At 40.0% G+C, this 22,967-nt stretch overlaps 1 protein-coding gene across 1 annotated transcript; it reads right to left on the reverse strand.

Annotated features, from left to right (window-relative positions):
* Window positions 1–5,034: 5,034 nt before the first annotated feature.
* Window positions 5,035–21,983, reverse strand: CAPN6 (calpain 6). Its single transcript, XM_006889957.1, has 12 exons — window positions 21,819–21,983; window positions 12,865–12,996; window positions 11,096–11,304; window positions 10,439–10,631; window positions 9,428–9,621; window positions 9,123–9,200; window positions 8,830–9,016; window positions 7,167–7,289; window positions 6,795–6,997; window positions 6,137–6,258; window positions 5,851–5,987; window positions 5,035–5,217 (listed from the first exon to the last, which is right to left on the reverse strand). The coding sequence occupies exons 1-12, from the start codon at window positions 21,981–21,983 to the stop codon at window positions 5,035–5,037; spliced, it is 1,926 nt and encodes a 641-aa protein (XP_006890019.1).
* Window positions 21,984–22,967: the final 984 nt, after the last annotated feature.

Here is a 22,967-nt window from a genome sequence, read left to right on the forward strand (position 1 = left end):
TAATACATATAATATATCTCATATAAACATATTTTTGGAAGCAGGAGTAGCGTCCACTTCCTAAATAATGTGCCTCTGGAAACTCTATGGACTTTGAGGAAAAATGATAGTTGTAGATACGATTCAGGTCTTTTGTTCATAGGGTCATTTTGAGTTGTACTTGATAGCAATCAAGAACAACATTATATATTTTAAGCACATATATATTTTACTATTCATATAGTATTAGGAGGGACTCAATGTTATATAACAAATAATATTAGGAGGGAGCTCTGGTGGCCTGATGGTAAGAAGTTGTGCTACCACCCTAAAGACGTGCAATTAGGATCTATCAGGTGTTCTGCTTGAGAAAGATAGATAATCTTCTCCTTTGCAATTTACAGCTTCTGAAAACCTGCTAGAGGATCAGTTAAGAATTTGTTCTGTCTCAACAGTACACAACAACAACTACCAACTACATTGTATTAGGAGTTACATTTAGGTCTTTGATCCATTTTGAGGCAGTTTTTTTTTTTAATATGGTGTGAGGTAGGGATCATGAATTTTTAATATATTTGAGTATGCTTTATACTCTTTTGGCAGTGCCAACAGTTTGTGTTTGACTAGTAACCTAAAGGCTGATGGCTTTAATTTACACAAAAGTAACATGGAAGAAAAAAAAAATCTAAAGATTTGCTTCAATAAGATTACAGGCAATAAAACCCTAAGGAATAGTTCTGGTCTGTAACAAAGTTACTATGAGTTTGAAATAACTCAATAGAGATTTCTTTTTTTAAAAAAAAAGTTTTCTTTTTCTTCTTTTTAATGAATTTTTAAAAATCTTTCTGTATTCTTTTTCTTTAGTGATATTGTGCGAATCATCTTGTTATAGCCAGCCTTTCCTTTCATCTGTCTTAATATTTTTTCTATTATCTGTTATACTGATTTTTCACTTTCTCTTTTCATTCCTGATAACCATACAAGAATTAGTGAACATACAGATACATATATATAATTAAAATGTCAATGTGAAAGTGAAATGAATGAAAGATTTCACTCTTTTAAAATGAATATATAGTTAACTTAATCCTTCATTTAGAGTTCTGAGTTTTGAAAATTGTATACACTTCTAAGACATTATTTATCCCAAAGTTTCTTCAGGCCCTTTCACTATCCCTCCTTTTCTCTCCCACTCCTATTATAAGCAATCAACTTCTATCACTTTAATTTGTATTTTCTAGATTTTTATATACATATAGACTCATGAAGGCTCTTTTGTTTTTCTGGTTTCTTTAATCCAGCACAATTATTTTGAGATCCATTCATGTCATTGTATGTATCAAGAATAAATTGGTACATATTGGTGCGTTGGATGTTCTTGGGCAAGAAAGAACAAGTCTATAAACATATTTTAGGTGTACTTGAGGATTAAATCAGAGAAGTGATGATTAGGAGAGAAAACATTTTTTTTGTTTGCCTTTCAAATTTTTTAATTGTGATTTTAATGAAAGTTTATAGAAGTTTGATTTTTCATTCATTCATTCATTCATTCTTTCATATTTTCTTCCATATACCTTCCAGTTTGAGATATGTGTGTGTGTGTATATATATATATATATATATATATATATATATATATTCATTGTTGTATAATTTCCTCCCTCTTCCACGCTAGTCTGCACAATTTATTCTGTACTTTTGTCATACAAATAATGTCTAATCCTGTATTCTTTTTTAACTGGTTTTCCTTCATCTATCTCAATGCAGTGTTCATTATTATTCCCTCTTTTCTTAGTTTCTCCCAACCCCCATGTCAATCCCGTTTTATAACAGTGGTGTTATGCTGTTATTTGTCCTTTTGTGACTGAGCTATTTCACTCAGCATAATGTGCTCCATGGTCACCAATGTTCCATTGTGTGAATATTCCATAGTTTTTCTATTTGTTTGTTGATGGCCACATGGGTTGCTTCCATTTCTTTGCTATTGTGAATAACACAGCAATAAACATGGGTGTGCATACATCTGTTTGAGTCATAGCTCTGGTTTCTTTAGGGTATATTTCCAGTAGTAGAATTGCTGGGTCAAATGGTATTTCTATTTCCAACTTTTTGAGAAAGCACCATACTGCCTTCCATAGTGGCCGTACCGTTTTACATTTCTATCAGCACGGTTCCAATCTCTGCGTGACCTCACCAGCATTTATTGTTTACTTCTCTGTTGAAATTTGCTATTGTTGCTGGGGTGAGATGATTTCTCATAGTTGTTTTTATTTGCATCTCTCTGATAGCTAGGAATTTTGAATATTCATGTATTTGTCATCTGAATGTCTTCTTTGGTGAAATGTGAGATTAAACATTTTTCTATATTCTCTGTATAATTCTCAATACTGGATATGTCTGGGAGCCAGCATGTTTTCACGGAAAAGGCCAAAGTTTAGGAGTCAGAAAATCACAAGTAGTCTGGATTTATCTCTCAGTGGGTAAGTTTAATAAATTTGTTTTTCAATACCTTCATTTCTTTATCTTTGAAAAATAAAGGTAATGATAGCACTGCTGAGAATTGTTATGAACATTAAAATAAGATCACTATCTTCAAAGTATTGAGTGCAGAGTTTGACATACAGCCAGTCCTTTAAAACATACAAGTTTCTGTTCTTTTGGGGTAAAATGCCCTTTATACTAGGGAAAATGTCTCATCCATAGAAGCTTCTTTAAGCTCAACTTTAATCTCATAGTGCCATCTGCTGTCCACATAGAACTATTACGTTAATTGAAGGGGAAAATGGGTTGTGCGTGTTGGGTTTTTTTTTTGTTTGTTTTTATTCGTTGAAAACTTTTTTCTAACAAAGATTGGCATCATGAACATATCACGACACATAAGCAACCATTTAAGACGTCATCTCCACTCTCTTCTGGACTAGTGTTTCAGAAATGGAAATGAGAGCTGAACTACCAGCTTAGAACCCTCCTCCTCCCCCTAGGCATTCTTTCAGGTTAAGGGGCAGGGCTCAGTGAAAAAAAAAGAGAACAATTTCTTCCAGAACCTCCTACTCCCGACATCACAGAGAAAGATTGAGTTAGGGGCAAAACTAAAACCCAGAGATTGTATTTCTAATCGTGTTCAACTTGGTAGAAAAGGCAAAAGTTTTTCCAAAACTGAGAAGATGGCAGAATGGGTGAAGAAGATGAGTGAGTTCATATTCAGTTGGGCTCAGAGTAGATGCTTGCAAAGAGTGTTGGAAGGTTTCCTCTTGAAGACTTTGGCCATTGTACCTTTGGCCTTGAGTACTTTACAAAGAACAGCACCATCAAAATGCATGTAGGTCTCTGAATCCATCATACCTGCGCCTGGGCTTAACTTTAAATGGCTCTGAAACAAGACTCAACAATCACTCTTGCTACCCGTGTAATCAATTCAAGTCAAGACCGGCAAATTGATGAAATTTAAATTTTATTGTGATTTGATTTATAAAGCAATGTGACAGTCTATAGAAATTACAGAGGAAAAAACTTATTAGGAAATGACTGAAATGATTAAGCTTAACAAACTACAAAGTATTTTTTAAGTGAATGCATGGCAAACTAGACTAAATGCTATAACTATACTTATTTTTTTCGTCATTGTGGAAGTACTGAAAAATGGTTAGTTGGAAACGGGGGGGGTCATTAGAAAAGGCTTCATGGAGGAGTTGGCATTTGTGCTGGGCCTTGAAGGAGGGGTAGAATGTTGATAGATGAAGATGGAGGGAAGAACATTTCTGCATTACTGACTCTAGAGAAAAAAAAATCTGAAAAACAAGAGGGCAAACAAACGCCCCCAGGAAGTGAAGCTTCCCAACTGAGAAAAAAAACAAACAAAAAACCCCCAAAAAAACAAAACAAAACAAAAAAACCCAAAACCAAAAAACAAACAAAGAAACCACAAAAACCTGAGAGGCCTGGGCCAGGACCCAAACCCTCAATCCCCCAGATGGGTCTTCAGTACCAATGATAACAAGAGGCACAGGGCAACTGGCTTGTTTGTAAACCTAGAAGCAGCAGGAGGTTTCACATTGCAATCAGGGGCCCCAAAATGGCTGTACTCTGCCTAGATAGATTCTCTGATCCTTCTAGTGTATTGCATTCCCTCTTCCTTCCTTTGGCCCAGTGATGGCCTGAACGGTAGTTTCATGTGCGTCAACATGCGCATGTGTGAGTGTACGTGTGTGTGTGGGTGGGTGGGTGGGCGACTGAGGCTTTATCTCCCACTGTAACTTCTTCCATTTTTCCCTCTTGTGGAAGACAGCTGGCTTCCAAGGAGCTGGAGTTCAGGCCTTTTGAACCATCAAGAATTGTCTGCCCACGGACACTGACTGCTGGCTCTAAACTTTTCCTGAACTCCAGTTCTTGAGTAAGCACCTAGGAAGCTTCCTCAACATGAAGGCAAACCTTACTATCATCACGGGTTAAGGCTTTCTGGAGATTGTGATGCTGGTGATTTCTACAGTTTCTGGAGATTGTGATGCTGGTGATTTCTACAGTTTCTGGAGATTGTGATGCTGGTGATGTTGAAAACTGTGTGGTGACAAGGGTTGGGGACTTAAAAGCAGGCTCTGGCTATTGGTTGGAATGCTGCTGGGAAGTCTGTGGTGTTCAATCAGGAGCTGAGACATCAGGCTAGACCCGCTTGGCCTTGGTCACTCCTCCTCCTCCTTCCTCAACATGCCTTCTAGGGATCTTAATATTGGGCATACAAAAGCAGCAGAGATATCTGTAAGGTGCCCAAGCCCTTGTTATTGCCCTGCTTGAATCTCGCCTCCAGAAGCCCCATAGATCTTTTATCTGCTCTTATCAACTCTTCAGTTATATCTATCACCTCCCCTTATTCAGCTGCTGGAGGTATATAAGTCATGTAGCTACTGATGCTACTTAGATTGAGAGGTATGGGGGACAAACAAAAGGAGAGAAAAAGTTAATTATTGCAAATTTCTTTTTCAAAGAGTATAAATCTGAAATAAGACTTGATAAGCTTGACAGGAAGTCAAAGCTCTGTCAAGATTCTCTAGGACTGGGAATTCAGAGCTCAGTGAGATCCTCGCTGGAAATAACCTTGAAGTTGAGGTGACCTGGCTTGATTTTAGCAGTTGGGCCACCCTTATCACGCAGGTTCAGAGCCTTGAGCTCCCGGCAATCACTGGGGTCAGCATCCAGAGTAACCTGCCCCAAGAACTGATCACAGAACTTCCTTTTGTTCCACACCTGTCAAGAGGATGACATAAGTCAAGGAGATGCAGATGAACAACCTTCTGTGAGATTGGCCTTTACTGGTTCTAGAACCCAATGCTAAGTTTGAAAAGGTCTGTTTAAAAAAAAATCAAGAAACAATTTTGATTTTTCACTGATACCTTTTGCTTGAGTGGGGCCACTTTTAACCTATATCTCAAAGATATAGTTAAAAAAAAAGATGCAGAATTCAGGATCATCCTTGACCCTGTGAAATTTTTAGTTAAAGATAGTTGGTCAGCTACACTGAGTCAGAAGAACCCTGCCAGGCTAGTGTTTCATGCTGACTTAGCAATATGAGTGTTGTCTGAGTTGGCTCATGTTTCCCCTCAAGTGATTTTGCGAGGCAGGTATACATGTGTCATGAGCGTCTGGGCTTCTGTTCACAATGAAAGGGCAAAGAGCAGCTTTAAGGCAGAGATTAAGGATGTCCATGTCTATGCTTTATGAGAAGTGTCTGTAAGTACAAAATACCCAAACAAACAAAAGGGACGGGGAACCTGAGGGTAACCCCTGCTCTACATACATCCTACCCATATTTGATACACTTTGGACAATCTAGTATCTGCTACCATGAGCCACCCTGGGGGATCCTGTTTGCTTTCTTACCTGTATGATAATAGGAATGTCAGTGGTTCTTCTGTAGAAAATGGCCTGGATGTCAAAAACAGCATGAACAGTATTATTTTGGACAGAGGAGCGGACTTCCTCCTTTCCACACTTGATGACCAAATAAGGGTTTACAGCTGCAACAAAGTAATATTTGTTTTTAATACAGTGTCATTGATAGAAGTTCCCTTTTCCAGTCAAGCAGGAAGACCATGGTTTGGAACGACATACATAAGCAATGAAACTTAGTTTTGCTTTCCCAGAGTCCCCTGCAATCAATGCTTACGTTCATTGGGATACTTCTTCTCCAGACCCTCAGCACTGTGAATAGTGATCTGGGTAACCACTTTTGGGTAACCACGAGCCAGGTTCCAGCAGGACATTTTGGGCATATCCATGGTCAGTTCCCTGGAACATAAAAAAAGAAGATATGTTATCTGATGAGATAAACCCAGCAAAGCAAAATGTTGCTGAAAAGAGGAGATGCTGACTAACCAAGGCTTTTTCTCCTGAGATATGAATATATATTATTTTCTTCTTGCTTTGAGGACAAGCAGGTAATGGTCTGAGTAGGCAGGATGAAGCAATGAAGCAACAAAGTAGCTTTGGTGAGCCAGCACTCACAACATAACAGAAGAGCAGTGAGGGGTGCAAGTTGTTTAAGAAAAGGCCAAGCCAACCAGAAAATAGAAGATAAACTGTAAGTAAAGGCCTCAGGCGATAAGCCTGCTCCACTTACATGGCAAACTCCAAGCTCAGAAGCTCAGACTTTCACTAGGGAATTTCCCAGAACCCCACTTAGAGAAATATTTCTATCACTACAGCTTCACACAAGTCTGACTTGAAGACATTGTTCCATTGAGTGTCTACATAGGGGAATGAGAGTCAAGGGCATTAGAACTGGAGCTAAAGCAGAGAATGGGAGTCTGTTGGGGCCGGCCAACCTGAGTTTGATGGGCACTTCACAGAAGATTCTCAGGAGAAACTCGCTGGTGCGGCCATTCTGGAACATGGTTGGGACAAGCACATAGTTGCCCTTCTTCAGGTACTTGCTCAGGAACACAGTGCGGGCATCTATATAGGTAGAAGTCCCAGCACGCTCTTGGATGTAGAGGTGGTGAAGTCGGAATTTGCGGTTCATCTCCACCTGGTAATGAGATGGGATGAACTATTTCTTCTTGTTCAGTCAGTTGGTGTGGTAGAAGAGCCCGTGTTTCCTTTATTCTTGGATCTTTCTTAATTCCCTGAAAGCCTCAACCTTGCTACTTTTTACTTTGTTTCCCATCATTCCCTCTGTTCCAGATGCTCCCTCTTACCTTGAAGAGCTCGAATCCAATGACGTAGTTCTCGGGTCTTCCAATTCTGCGGTAGTTGCGAAGGTCCTTTTGCTGCAGTGACATGATTATCTTGTGCCCGTCCTCAGGCACAGTGAAGATATACTAAGAGAAAGAAGTGACCAAAACTCAGAACTTCTAGTTTAGGTGAGTCAGCTTAGATTCCTAGGAAGAAAATGACACTGGGAACCAGAGATATTTGAGTGACTTGTTCTAGCCTTTGCTCTTGACTACACAACGAGGCCTTGGCTAATTCATTAACTTACTGAGTGTAAATCATAACACTTTCTTCTCCTATTGGCGTTCAACATGTGTTGAAGGACAATTTTATCCCTAGATCTTCAGTGCTAAAGAGGGTAGGCTTTGTTTTAGTAAGTTTCTGGAATGATCACATTTTCTTATTATTTTCCTTTCTTCTTAAAACGTGTCTTCCAAAATATTCCAGAATCCAGAAAAAGAGAAAAAATATTTTTGTTTGACTCAAACTGATAATGCAGCATACCCCTGGGCTAGTCTTCTATTGCCAATCCAGACATCAGACATATGGCTTGTGGAGGGGTGGGATCCCCTTTCTCAGAGCACTGCTGCTTTACTTCTTCTTCTACTACTACTACTACTACTACTACTACTACTACTACTACTATCATCACTTTAGAGGAGCTGCAGGCCCATGCCAGAGACTTGCCCACATCATGTGGAGAATCCTGGTGCTGTTGGAAGTTAAATTTAAAAAGCATCATCTCCCAAAGATCAACCACACGAAAAAAGGCCATATCCTCAAGCTTGGTATATGTGCCTGATATCAGAGACATTCCCAGTGTTGTCTATGAGGGTGAGGTGGGAGTATTAGGAGTTCTTTCTTTTTTAGAGACAACTAAAGTGGAAGATATGGGAGGAAATATGAGCTCAGGAAATCAGTGTTGGTATCCTCTAAGATGTCTGACCAAGTAGTTCCACTGTTAATGTCTTAGTTACTTAGTGTTGCTATAACAGAAATAGCCTTAGTGTATGGTTTTAAGAAACATTTATTCTATCACATTTTAGGAGGTTAGACATCTGAATTGTCAGGTCAGCACTAGGGGAAGATCTCTCTCTCTCTATGGTGTAGGGGAGTCTTTGTCTCTTCTCAATAACTATTGAGGGGGCATTGATTCTAAGCTTGAGAAAAATGGCCTGGGTCAAAAGGAGAAAAAGAAGAGCAGAAAGGTGGGTTCACAGCAGACAGCTGGCATGAGAATGTGAGAATGAAAATCCATATAGTAAATATATATCCAAGAGAATAGTTGGACAGTAAAGGGAAGTGATGATGAGTTGAGAAAGTGTCAGAGAGCAGAGCCATTCTCTCCAGTGTGGAATCAGTACAAGGAAGTGAAAGGAAGTCAAAGAGGCACATCAGGCAATATGGCTGGTGTGGGAGAGGCCACCAGAGGAAATGACTGTGTTTCTATAATGTCTCCAATGTATACAGCATTCTAGCCAATTCCTAGGATCTTGGTAACGCAACTGATGCAAAGGGAAGCGCTGATGGCAACACTGGGGTGGGGGGAATCACCCTTAGTGAAATAATATAGAGAGTTAAGATGAGATTTGGTTTCTCATTTTCTGCTAATCCAAGGATGGGGGCGGGGGGAGGAAAGACTCCTACCTGGGGGTTCTGCAAGAAGGTTTCACGGTTGTTGTAGCATCCTCCAGAGCGGTTCATCAGTGGATCATCGTTTACAGTCCAGCATCCCACGGCTGATTCCATCTCTTGGCGGCCAAAGAGAGAATTGTTCACATTGCGGCAGACATACAGTTCGTGGAAGTTGCGGCAGAAGTCCTCCAGGCTCATCCTGAACAGAAGGAGCACAGGAAAGAAACAATGATGATAGTTAACACCTGCCCCTGAAAGTCCATGGAGAAACCTCAACATCTGCAACTCAGAAAACCCCTCCTCACCAAAACTCTCCATCGTCAGACATAACAAGGCCCAGGTTCTTGCGATCGGCTACGGTCAGTTGCTGCCATTCTTCAGAACTAGAGGAAAATAAAGAATAGTTGAGCTTGCTACTTGCCATTGACTTTCATGGAATAGAATGCATGAAAATCGGACCTACTTTATCTCACTTCTGGTTAAGATCTGATACCCGAAAAGAGCACATTAATGTCACTGAACACTGAGAGTCTCCTAGGTTCTGAAGACACGAGCTTAGAAGAATCACAGGGCTTTGGGAAAACAGGAGTTCAAGTGGAATGCCACTTACATGTCACTCCAGGGGCCACTCCATTCCTGCCTTCCCAAGGGGTTCCTCAGGCGAATCATGTACAGCTTCTCAGTACCGAAGACTTCGATAAGTCTCTCCCCAAGGCGGATCTTACGAACATCAGTGACAGTGTAGATATGACCCTTCAGCAGACCCCAGTCAGTTTCAACATCCTGTTCCTCCTGATTGGAACACTAGGAACAAAGGGGGGTAAAGTATATATTTACACACACACACACACCAGGACATAGGATTTGAAAAATAAAGTCCCTGGATCACTCTTTTTGAGAGTTGAAGCTAATTTCCCCTTGTTCTTATTGTGCTGTTGAGTCACCTATGACTCATACTGACCTTATGTACAACAACCCTAAAGCCTGCCCTATCGTGGGCCAATCTCACTGACTCCGACACACCTAATCTCACTGTTCCAGTTATCGTGTCAATCCATCTCATCTGGAGTCTTCCTCTCCTGTGCTGTCCCACCACCCTTCCAACCATGATGTCCTTCTCCAAGCATTGGTCCCTCCTGGCTATGTACCCAAAAGTGTGTGAGATGGAGTTTCAAAGTACCTTTGCTGCTGAAAATTAAATTTGATCCTGACACCCAAGTTGGCATAAAAAAAAAGGTGAAGTAAAATGAACAATTAAAAGAGTGTACTACAAAAACCTCATTAAAACAAGCCCGATTCAAACTCCCTATAGTAGTGAAACAAAACTTGGTGGGGTTGGTTCATTACTTGAAGAATTTATCACCATGGTTTAGGGGCAGGAAGAATCAAGGGAGAGGGCTATTTTCATCAGCGGGGATGGTGGGCTCATCTCCTGGGAGAGGATTGCTACACAAGGATCAAAAGTTAAAGCTCCTCAGTCTTTGCACGAGGGCACATTTCATGGATTGCCTTTCTGAGTTCCATAATGACTTTTCATGGACTTATGGGTTGAAGGCTATGATTTTTAACTAACATGTGTAGTATCCTCTGACCCAGCTGGTTGTTTCCGGTGAACACAAACCTCAACGGAGCAGCAGATCAGACCTCCTTTGGTGAATGTTTTGTAAAGTTCTTTGAACAGCTTGTACTTCTCCTCAACAAGCTCACTGTATCTGCCCTTATGCATGTCAATAGTTTCAGCCAATGTGCCAGTGAAGTCCACGATGATATCAGTGATGGTCAAGCTATCTATAGCCTCATAACAGCCAAGCAGCCTGGGAGGGGGAAGTAAAATTATCATTCAAAAAGTATTCTTACGTGTCAAAGACTTGATGTCTCTAAGCACTTAGAATAGGTCCTCTCCATGATTTACTAGCTGGTTTTTCTCTTGGTATAGGATGAGAGATACTGAGATTACAATCAAAGAATATCTAGTCTTGAGCTACTTTGGTCAAGGATAGGCTACTGTAGAAACTTTTTTCTACCGTGACTATTAGACAAAGAGAAAATCTGAGTCTATCAGGCCATGTGATTTGCCAATTAACTCCAGGAAGGTGTAAGTAGAAGGATTTAGGAGCTTATTGGAACTTTGGACAGTTGATTTTTCCTGTATCAGATTTCTGAGGGCCAAGTCTAGACCAAAAATGATGCCTCAACTTACACAGAGAGCCTACATAACTTATACTTGGTGGTTGGGTTGGAGTAGAATTAGCTTCTATGAATGAATGTAGCTCCTTACTTTGCATACGCTTTTTCCAACAGAGCATTCCAAAACTCATTCATAGAAGTGGAAAAGGAGTAGATCAGATCTCCATTGATGGTGGGTAGCAAGTCATCAACGACCACCTCAATCCACTCTCCAAAATGCCAGAAACGGAAGTGAAATATTCCAGCATAGTTACGTGGCTTTCGAGGATCCCAGTCTTGTTCTCTAGAACTGGGAATTGTCTGGAAAAGAAAAGAATATACCATCAAATGTTATTTACCAAACCATATTTAGGTATTTATACAATAAACTCCTGGCAAATCTGTGTGGTACAGGAAACATATCAACTACATCTGACTTGGAACTATCTAGATATTTTGCCCACAACGTTTAACTCCACAATTCAAATTTTTTGTTCATGATGTTATCACTATGCCTAAACTGAATGCACACAGGAGTACGGAGGGTAGCTAGAGATAGCCAATAAGATGTTAGTTTCTATAGTCAATAGAGTAACCAGATGATGAGAAATGGACTGGATAAGCATAGTCATGACTGCAAGTAGAACTATTCAGCAAAGCATTTTACAAAGTGGAACAATCAAAACACAAAGCCCAACTAAGTCTCAAGTGCTCTAAAATTTAACCTTGAATAAAATAAAATGAAATTAAGACATTCTCATTTTTATATCACCTTTTCACAAAACCAAAGTCATTAAAGTTCATTCAATTCCAACTCATGAGGACTCTCCATTGGACTTCTGAAGATATAAACCTTAATGAGAACAAACTGTTTCAATCTTTCTCTTGCACAGTATCTGGGGGTTTCAAACTACTGACCTTTTGGTTAACAGGCCAAAATGTTATGGCACTAGGGTTCCTTTTTTTCACATAACAATTATACCTTAGTCTTCTAAGATGAGTTTTTGAAGGAAAAAGAATTTTTCTTTTCCTACGTAAATCTGACACTCCATTCTTCTGAACTCTACCCCAGCAGCAAGGGGACTTTTGTATTATCAAGAATTTCTTGGAAACTTTTTCACAGATCTGTTTCCGTTATTCTCGGTTTGTTTTTTTTTTCTGCCGTTCAGACAATAGTAACCTCCTGGCCCCTCCTGTCTTTATATTACAGGAAGTAGAAGGAATGCAGAGTATGAACCATGCAGAGATACTTAGTTAAAGAACTGAATGCGGCATTAAAAGAGCCATGAAAGTGGAGCACGGGAGATTTTCAGGGCTGTGAAACTTTTCTGTATGAGATAGTAATGGCGGACACATGGCATTATGGACTTGTAAAAGCCAGTAGTGCTGTACAACAGAAGGAATGAGCCATAATATAAACTACAGTCTTTAGTTAATAATAATGATGATGAGGATGATGAGGATGTAACAATTTTGGTTCATCAATTATAAAAAATGGACTACACAGAGGTAAGATGCCAATAACAGAAACAATGAATGGACTGGATATGGGGGATATGGGAACTCATCTGCACAAATTTCCTGTAAACTTTCCAAAAAGAAAGTCTATCAAAAAGAAAAGATCAACTAGTATATGTGACAGAGCAAGAAGAGTAAAATGTTAGTGGGTAGAATGTAGGTAGCGACATGGGTCTTTGCTGGGAAATTCTTTCCATTTTTCTCCCAGTGTGAAAGGTCTCACAACAAAATGGTAACGTCATCTCGTTCAAACCACTGCCTCCAGGAAATAAGACTATCTAAGAAAGGTATAAACAGGCTTTTCCCTAAAGTTATTAAAGAAAACAGGAAGTTGGAGACTGAGATCCACACTAATGGGAATACCTTTGTCCAGTGCAATGCTTGAACAGCCAAACAGGAAAATGCAGAGATAATTGGCTTGTGTCCCAGTCTCCCTTGAGTCAGCCGATGGTTGCTGATGTTGCCCACAATCAGACGGGGGTCATCACAGATGTCCTGTGGATAAAATACTTGATTATTAGTCTGATAAGAGAGTTTTCCCAGAATCATCGGGAGCTAGGCTAATCATTTTGATAGGCTTCGCAGCGGAGGTGAGGTTGGGAAGATGCCTGGAAGAGTTGGAATAAAAGAAAATATAAGTGATTGGGAGGAAAAGCGTTATGTGAAGGAGTAGTAGGAGAAATTTGAGGAAGAGGAGAAGCTTGGGTCCAAGTAGCATAGGAAGTATAATGAGAGAGGCTGAGATGTGCTGGTGGAAACCCTTAAATGTAGTTTTAATTGAGGTTTGGATCTTACACATCAGAAAGCCTATCACAGCACATTCTGACTATTCTATTTTGTCAGGATGAAAGTTTTCTGAAGTGTCTGTGCTTTGAAAGATGATGGAATCTAGGAGCCAAGGTCTGGGGGAGGTGAAGCCTAATGCTTTTCTCTACCGAGGAAGACGAGTAGGGAATTTTTTTCTAACATAAAGCAAAAGCAATAGGAGTGTCAATGATAACCAGGCTTTTTACATTTTTGGATGAATATAGATGATAGCAGTATTAAGTGACCACCCACAAGAGCATTTCACCAAACACCCTTCTTCCTACAAGAAATATTCCAAGAGGGTCTGAGCAGAGACTAGAGATATTTGTTCGTACGTGTCTTCTGCTACTGTGCCATTTCTACCAAGGTTAGGAGGATGGGACCTATAGGGTATAGTTCCCATAAAATGTGATAAGAGCACAGTAGAGTAATTTATTTGCGAGGTAGTCAAAATACAAAGTTCCACAGAGCTAGTGACTTGAAGCTTTAGGGATGAGCAGAATTAGGACAAAGCTGAACAAAGGAGGCACATGGAAGCATTAACAAAGACATACATGAGCTAAAACATAGCAGTATATAAGACCCCATCTAACAGAAGACATGACTATGTGACTCAGACTATTGGTATTTGCAGAGTTTACAGCCAGGAAATAACAATGAGGTCTTGAGTAGATAAAGAAAGTCTCACGGAGGAGGCCTTTGGCTAGTGCTTTGACATTCTGCTTACTCAGAAGAAATGAAAATCTAGTCTTGAAAGGAAAGAAAAGCTAGACACACATTCTTTTCAGAAATTAGTAAACCAAGACAGCTATATTTTACTGGTTATCAACTCTCTCTCTCTTTCTCTCTCTCTCATGCTCTTTAACGAACATAATTCTCTTTGATAAAGGATCTGGTTTACAGAATGAAGCATTCCATATATTCTTTAAAAGCCAAAATAACTCTGGAAAGGAAGAGGCATTCTGGGCAGAGACAAGTCCAAACTGAAGATTAATCAGGTATCTTTCTGCCAAAAAGAGATGGTTAGGTGAGTTGTCAGCTCTGGTTTTCTGGTCTTTTTTTTTTAAAAAAAAAAGATGTATTTTTTTGTATTAGAAGAAGACTGCAAATATTTTTTAAAGATTGGAGGTTGACTGCTTTTCAATTTATGGAACATAGATCGGGTGTATTGATTGAGTTGTTTGCCACATCCTGATATTCTTCCTCTTTCTTGTCATTTCTTTGCATTTTCTAAGAGTTTAAGTTTTCCTTTCTAGGGTCAGGATGTTACCAACTTATTGGGAGCAAGAAAGAAAGTTATCCAATGGATTTTTGGACTTAAAATTACACATGCCATCATTTTCAAACGTGGGAGTGAGCATTTGATATGGGAAGAAGTGTGCTTTTCGGTCATTACGGTGAATTATTCACTGGCTTGTGTAGAGTTATTAGTGGTTGAGGTTACATTACAGTGTCTTGTATTTCCACAAAGTTTTCATTTCACGGTGGTGACCTAGGTTTTATCAACAATCTAGCATGCCAGCTTCTATTTAAAACATAAAAGAGCAAAGAGAGACAAAACAAAATCCCAATCAAGAACTAGGTAATTATCCTCCTGTGGATGAAGACTGGAGGTAGGGGTGTGTGTGTGTGTGTGTGTGTGTGTGTGTGTGTGTGTTTATTTGTTGTTGTTGTCGTGGCTGACCCTTCAGTGAGTTTTCAGAGGCAGTAAAATCCCACGGGAGGAGATTGCCCATCAAGCAGCTGGAGGATTCAAACTGTATGCCTTTGTGTTAGTAACCCACTAGGCCACCAGAGCTCCCTGTATTTATTATTGGTGTTATGTACCATTGAGTCGGAACCAACCCATAGCTGACCCTCCAGTGGGTTTTCATAGGTAGTTAATCGCTCAGGAGAAGATTGCCCATCCTTCTCCCATCAAATCAGCTCCAACTCACAGTGACATTGTTTACAGCAGAAATAAACCACTTCTGGATTCCGTGCCATCCTCACCAGCACGACCATACTTGTGGCATTGTTGCAGTCATTGTGTCAATCCATCTCCTTGAGGGGCTTCCTGTTTCAGGGTCTGAACTACGTGTGTGTGTGTGTGTGTGTGTGTGTGCGCGCGCGCGCGCGCTCGTGCACGCACAATCAGGGGAAACAGCCATTTCAGCAAAACCTCATTTCCTTTTCTAAACTGGACTATGCACATTTTACTCCACCACTCCTATACTTAATGGCTATTTAATAATGAGTTTAAAGCATAATAAAATTTAGTCACAGAATGTCAAAGTTTGAAAGAACCTAAGAAGCCATTATGGTTCAGCCACTTCATTTTAGAGATAGAGAGACAGGCTCAGAAAGAATATATTACTTGTCTCTAGTCACCTAGCTAGCTTGTAGGAGACCCACAAGTAAAGTTTTAGTCTTCAGAACCACATACAGTTCTGAAGACATCTCAAGATATCATATCACATCTCTCAGTCTATATCAGTGGCCACTATATCAGGGATAGAGGCACTACCATCTCTTTGTTGTCCATGCCAGTGTTCCCTGCTGTTTTATATAATAGCTTTGGTAGTGTAGTAGATTAAGGATTAGGCTACTAACAGAAAATTAGGCCGCTCTAACCCACTAGCCACTCCACAGGAGTCAAAGAAGGCATTATCTTCCCATTAAGATTTACAGCTTTGGAATCAAATGGAGGGTCACCATGAGCTTGAATTAACTTGAGAACAGTGTGTTTGACGTTTGGTGTGTCTTATATGACACTCATATAAGAATCTCTCCACCTTTCTGGAAGAATTTAAGTCATCTGTCCACTTCCATATTCTTCCAGGCTAATGATCCTGAATATGTTTTAATGTTACCAACTTATTCATTAAATAGTTACCAGTCCTCTCCTATGCATTAGCCAGCACCATGATGTGAAAGATGGGAGACAAATTCTTGGTATGATTCAGCTTCTTTTTACCTCTTTAATAAATTGTTGTTTTTGTTGATTGCCTTTGAGTGGAGCATGAATCATAGTGACCCTATGAACAAAAGACCTGAAGCCTTTCTCTATCATCATTTCTCAAAGTTTATAGAGTTTCCAGAGGTGCGTGGTTTAGGAAGTGGATGCCACTAAATTAAAGAATTAAAAAAAAAAAACACCACAAAAAATCCACTAAGAAGCAGCCAAGGAGATAAAGAGGTAAAGAGTAACAAGTCAATGAAAATCTAACAGCTGAATAGACTTTTTGGTTACAAATTTGAAAACAATAAAATGAATGTTTTGCTGCCTTTCTCTCTAGTTTTGGACACTGGGTGTTCTCCTGTTGGAAGGTAAGGAAGCAAGGCTAGAGACATTTTGTTGTTGTTGCTATTCAAAAAACTGAGATGCAGGATGCAGATGGGACATTTCAGCCTGAGCTGTGCTGGAGTGAGGGTGGGAGAGAGGTCACAGCTCACATATTCAAATATTTGGGTGGCTTGGGAGGGAGGAGAGATACTGAGCCCCTAATGGCTACCAGCTGTGTTGGCACAGTTGAAGTGATCCTTGAACTGGGCTGTTTGTCAAGAAAAAATAATTTCTTAGAGAAACATACAACTAAGAAGTTGAGGACCAAGAGCAAAGCCAGGAATGATCTGTCCTGTCCCCATATCCCCCTGGCCCCCAAGCCAAGCTAAAGACTTCTATAAGCAAAGCAAAGCAAAGCAAAGCAAAGCAAAGCAAAGCAAAGCAAAGCAAAGCAAAGCAAAGCAAAGCAAAACAAACAAAACAGTTTTTTTTTCTAGGAAGTATGTTCTCTATACTGAGTTTTGAGGGACCCTCCCAATGTTCTCACTTAAACCCCCTTTCCCAAAGACTACGGGGTAGAGAGTGGGGGGAGAATATCCTTTACAAAACCTGAAACCCTGCAGAAGACACTCCATGTGACTCCCTTTTCACTGACCACGTCTCTATCTCTATTTGTTATTCTTTTAAAAAAATCATATAGGTGAAATTTCCTGACAATAAACACAGAATTTCAAGACAATCCCCACAAACCCCCTTTCCCTAGGCCCACTCCCATACCTGCTTAGAAAACTAGCAGTCAGAAGGGTGGAGACCCTTTAGAAGTGTCACATGCATTCTAATGGTACCGGGGAGATGTCGATATGGCCATTTACAATCAAGGACAGCCCTACAGTAAGTAGCTTTGTGAAGCAGTCATTACTTTATCCTTATAAAATGGAATCAACTCCAGATGAAGTAGGTAGACTTCAGGCTCAGGAACCATTGTTGGACCAGCCTCTCTCAGAGAATCCACTTTGTTTGTTGGGAAATGTTACTTTTTTCAATAAGATCTGATCATCACTAAAACCTTTTTTTTCCCCTTCCTCATCTTTCCATAGACAATTCCGTATGAAGCTTGGGAATAATAACTATTGTTCATCTTAAACTCAATTTCCATTCTCAATGTAGGTACCAAAGGTAATTTTTTTTTCTTCCTACTTGAATCTTCCCACTTCCGCTTGGAGACTCTATGCATAAATTCCAAACTGCTTTCAATGGGAAGATTTTAGATATTCATCTAATGGATTATTATTCATCAATAAAAAGATTCTGACACATGCTATAATTTGAGTGACCACTGAGAACATTTTCGTAAGTGAAAGAAGCCAGGGACAAAAGCATATATATATATATATATATATATATATATATATATATATATATATATATCCAGTTCATTTATAAGAAAAGACCAGCATAGGCAAATCCACAACAAGCAGATTGGTGGTTACCAGGAGTGGAGGTGAGGTGAAATGAGGAGTCAAGTTGTTTAGGTATTAACAGTGTTTACAAGCACAGAGGCCTATAAAGGCAAAAGCTTTTCAACATGGAAGAGGGCAGAGACTGAAAACACCAACTAAATCATGCTTCCTCCATTGTGGAGACTTCAGATACTATCTCTGGTTGAGTATGAGCCTACGTGGCATCCTAAGGAACAAGATGTCTGTAATCTTTCTTCTAAATCAAGATCTCAGGCCTGCCAATGAGGCAAATGGGGCCAGCAACTCATCTGGCCTTCCTGAGCCAATTCAGAGGCCCACACTCTATCTCAATTTTCTTGGCAGGAGGCCAGAGAAATTTTTACGTGGTTCTTGACCACAGGCTTGGCCTCCATTCTGGCTGGAAAGGAATCCACAGCTTGTTAAGGAGGCTCAGATTGTGGTCCAGAACCTTAGCTTTCCCCCTCCTATTCCCCACAAAGAGACTCCCTTTCCTACCACTCCAATCCACAATCATCTTGTCTTCTTCACAACCCTAGACAATTTACTGTCTGTATATTGAAAACAGGACTTCTTTTTACTTGGCATTTTGTTATTGAGCTCTTTGGAAACTCAATGTGAATATCTCCAACTAACTAGGTACTCGAATGTGAATACCTCCCCAAAAGGGAACTATGGTGGTCTAATGCCAGGAAGCTGGGCTGCAATCCCCAAGGCACATGGTTCGAGGCCACCAGCTACTCTGCAGAAGGATGGAATATCTTCTCCTGTGCAATTAACTGCCTCTGAAAACCTGCTGGAGGGTCAGCTGTGGTTCAGTTACAACAATTGATACAGATCTGTATCTTGCATAGAGAGTGGCATAAAGTAGAAGCTCAATAAATATTTCTGGAGAAACTCTCCCTTTTGGCTTCATAAGACTAAGCTCAGAATGAAATTGTGAGTCAATTCATGGATGTATACCACAGTGTAAAACGCAAGGAGGAAGGGTCCCTGGAGATAAACTACATATTTTAGCAAAAAAATGTGACACCACTCACTCCATGTCACTGAAATGGCAAAATGGTAGAATGAAAAAGAAGATGGGCTTTAGAGTCAAACATAGCCTCAAATCCCAGCTGTTGGCAGTCTGCCACTATGTAAATTTCTAGCTTTTCTCTGATTCCCAGTTTCACATTCAATAAAATGGCATCATAATGTCTACCTTTCTTTTAAAACTAGGAAAAAAGGAATACAACCCAAGTAATTTTAAACATATCTCTTTTGCCATGTCATGGTAAATAAGGATGCAGTGAAATGAAATGATGTACAGACAATGTCACAAATGCAGTATCTTGGCCATGGCAGACACGCAATAAATGTCAATTCCTTTCTATTTCCATCCCTGTTCACCTTCTCTCTGACACTCTCTCACCACGGAAAGCCTATTGCTTGCTTGCCTCAAGAGGCAAGATGGACTATTGCCATAGTTGTTGAGATTTCCCGCCCCCGCCTCCGCTAATTTATCTAGGATTCTGTCCACAGAATTTGGAAGGTGAAGGCAAAGGACAAAAGACGGAGCCAAGATAGAAAGGGAAGGATGTATTTAAAGAGTGGCCAGTACAGGAAGTACTGTCAACTTGGCTCACATCTGGGGAATGGCTTCATGTTGGTTTGTTATTTTGCCACCCACCAGGTCTCCTCCCGCCTCATCCTGAGTCTCACTCATCGATCACTCCCTTTCTCTCCTGTGTCTTCAATTTCTTCTTTACTGGTGACTTCCTAGCCTATAAATATGCTCACATCTGGCCTAAAAAATGAACCTCCCTCAATTTCTTGCCTCTTTTTTGGCAATTTCTACCCTATCAACCTCTTGAGTGGTCACCCCCCATTTTCTTTTTCTTAATTTTAATTTTTATTTATTTTAATAAAAGTTTACAGAGACTTTGGATTTCCATTCATTCATTGTTGCACACTTTCCTCCCTGCTCACCCCTCCTCCAGTTCACTTTTCTCTTTGAAAAGTGAAAAAAAATTTCATTGTTATACAATGCCCCTCCCCTCAGTCCACTCTACTCTGCAGCTTTCATTCTGGACTCTTGTCATGACAATAATACCCAGTAATGTATTCCTCCCAAACAGTTCTCTCCCTCATCTGTTTCAATGCAATGTACATTATTTATCCCCTCTTGGTTTCTCCCCAACCCCGATGTCAGTCCCACTTTACAATATAGGCACTATGCAGTATTTGTCCTTTTGTGACTGAGATATTTCACTCAGCACAATGTCCTCCAGGGTCACCCATTCACTCCCTATTTTCACCATGCATTCCGAAGAGTGACTCCCAGACAGTGTTCTCTTTATTCTCTCTATGGATTTATGGCAGAAAGAAAGAAACGTCTTACCTGTCTGCATGGTTAGTGAATTCTGCTCATGTCTCCCAAAAAAATGACTGCAGGGGTGTAAACAACTGAAGCTGCGGAAAGGCGGAAGAAGACTCTCCCTTCTGATGGAGAAGATTGCTCTAAGATCAATATAGTTATCATTCTTTAGGGGGCATAAAAAAAGGCATGCCTTTTGAGAGGCCCTCAAATGCCTTAAAGTGACCAAAGCCTCTTGACACCCCCTGGCGGCAATCTACATAAACTGCAGGAGTTTTCAACTCGGTTTTGGAGCTCAGGCTGTGGAAACTGCAACTAGAAAGTGTAGATGCATAGTATTTCATTGTGTGAATATATCATAGTTTTTCTACGCATTCATTTGTTGATGAGCACTTGAGTTGATTCCATCTCTTTGTTGTTGTGAATAACGCAGCACAATAAATAAAAGTAAAGATGGTGAGTTAAAGTTGGTGGTGCCGGAGGCAGTTCCATAATGTTGTTATGTGCCACTGAGTGGATTCCAAGTCATAGAAATCTGATATGATAAAGTAGAACTTCACTATAGAGTTTCTTAGGCTGTGCTCTTCACAGAAAATCAAGTAGATGGTGCTATGTACAGTCGAGTTGGAATTGACCCATAGCTGACCCTCTGGTGGGTTTTCAGAGGCAATAAATGGCACAGGATAAAACAGGGTTCAGATATTGTTCATTGGGTTGCTGTGAGTTGTACTCAACTCGATGGTACCTAACAACAACCACAACAGCAAATTGTAACAGAGGAAACTGCCCATCTTTCTCCTGTGGAGCTGCTATTGGTAGTGCAACTCCTTCTGAGTAAGCCACCAGACCGCAGTAACTATTAATTGGTGGGAAATAAAAAATTGCAATTTTATTTGGATCCCATTTGGGCAATTATGAGAAGACAGAGATGATGCTGTCCAAAGAGTACAAAAAATGTTTTCCTCCCACATGCAAAATTGTTTTGTCCCTATGGAGTTCATTTCATTTCTTTTCAAGGCCTCACCAAGTACGGAGTTTTCTGTCACTGGACTGAGATTATCCTGTAGTTGCTGTAATAGGTAACCCAGCACAGAGACATGAACATAGTTGCTTTTCAATTTACAATATCTATTTGATCTACCCAATAAAAACCAAGCATGATCTCTTTTTACATCCTTTTGTGTGTGTGTGGGGGGGGGGCGGTTCTTTAATTACTCACCCTGCCAAATATTGACTAACATTTACAGATCCCCAAGGTGCAACTAGGAACACAGCTCCATGAAACTTCTCTGCTTAAGGTTATATCCTAAATCAGTCTCTCTGCAGTAGTGTGTGTGTAAGTGAATTGGCAAAACAGACCAAGTTATGATGAGGGAGAGCCAGAGGGAGATAGAAGGTAAAATGTTACCTGAGGACGTTTCCACACCACCTTTCCAGGAAGCAGTCGATTATAAAAAAGAGAGTCATTCTCAGGCAGAAAGGTTGGGTCACAGAAAAGTCGGCCATCTTCAATGCAGACCTCCTTCAGGTCTTGATACCTCTGGTTTTTGAAGAATTTTGTTGACTGACTCATGGTATCGAATTATACCTAAGATGGAGGGGAAAAGAATATTCACATTGGAAGATGACAAAAAGTAGCAATCCCAGTGACATAGTCCTAGAAGTAGATACTTAAGCTTTGCATTTATAGGAAAAGTAACCAATATTGGGGGAGAACAAGAGTCTAAGCTCTGCAACTCTATTAGTTCAAGGTCACCTAAGCAATTCTGGGGTCTTAGTCTCTTCTTCTGCCACATAGGATCATACAGGCCTTAATAATCTCACTGGGGGAAGAAACAGATTTTTAAAATGTAAAGACTGCTCATAAAATGTGAGTCATTGTCATTTAAAAGACAATTTTCTACTTTACGCTGGGGGGGGCAGTTGAAGGCATACCTAAAACAATTTTAAATGTGAAGGTGAAGGAGAGAAAAAACCTTTATCAAAAAGAAGTGAGGACTCCCATACACTTTGCGTATGAGGGGAGAAGTTCCTTTCAAATTAGCAGATACTTTTACACAACTCCTTCCCCTTTCATTTAAAGAGTTTTGAAATTTTATTATATTATTATTATTATCCATGAAGAGCTCAGCAGATGGCCTCCAAAGACAAGGAAAGATGGAAAGATTGTATGAGTCTGTCTTCTTCAAAATCTAATGTATAATCATTTGCCCACGATAAAAGGCAGACTCTGAAATTCAATTACACTAATTTGGTGGACTATAGAGTCTTATTCCATGGCAATACACTGTTGCTTTCTTTTCTTAAAAAGGAGGGGGGAGGTTTATGCCATTAAACAGAGAATATAGTGGCTCTCCAGGCAATGTCTATCATTATGTCCCTACACTAAGCCCTTGACAACTGGGTTTTTGAGGATAATTTGAAAGGCAAATTTAATTTTAAATGGCTTTGGGGTGATAACAGGATTTTGAATGCTTTTGCTTGATTCACAAAGCTAGATTTGTAATGATTTTAATGATTCTCCAGATGACATTCAATGACAAATATGAGGGGTGGT

The sequence above is a fragment of the Elephantulus edwardii genome, unplaced genomic scaffold, assembly GCF_000299155.1.
Source record: "Elephantulus edwardii isolate Elephantulus edwardi_28Jun2011 unplaced genomic scaffold, EleEdw1.0 scaffold00083, whole genome shotgun sequence".
NCBI classification, from domain to species: domain Eukaryota; kingdom Metazoa; phylum Chordata; class Mammalia; order Macroscelidea; family Macroscelididae; genus Elephantulus; species Elephantulus edwardii.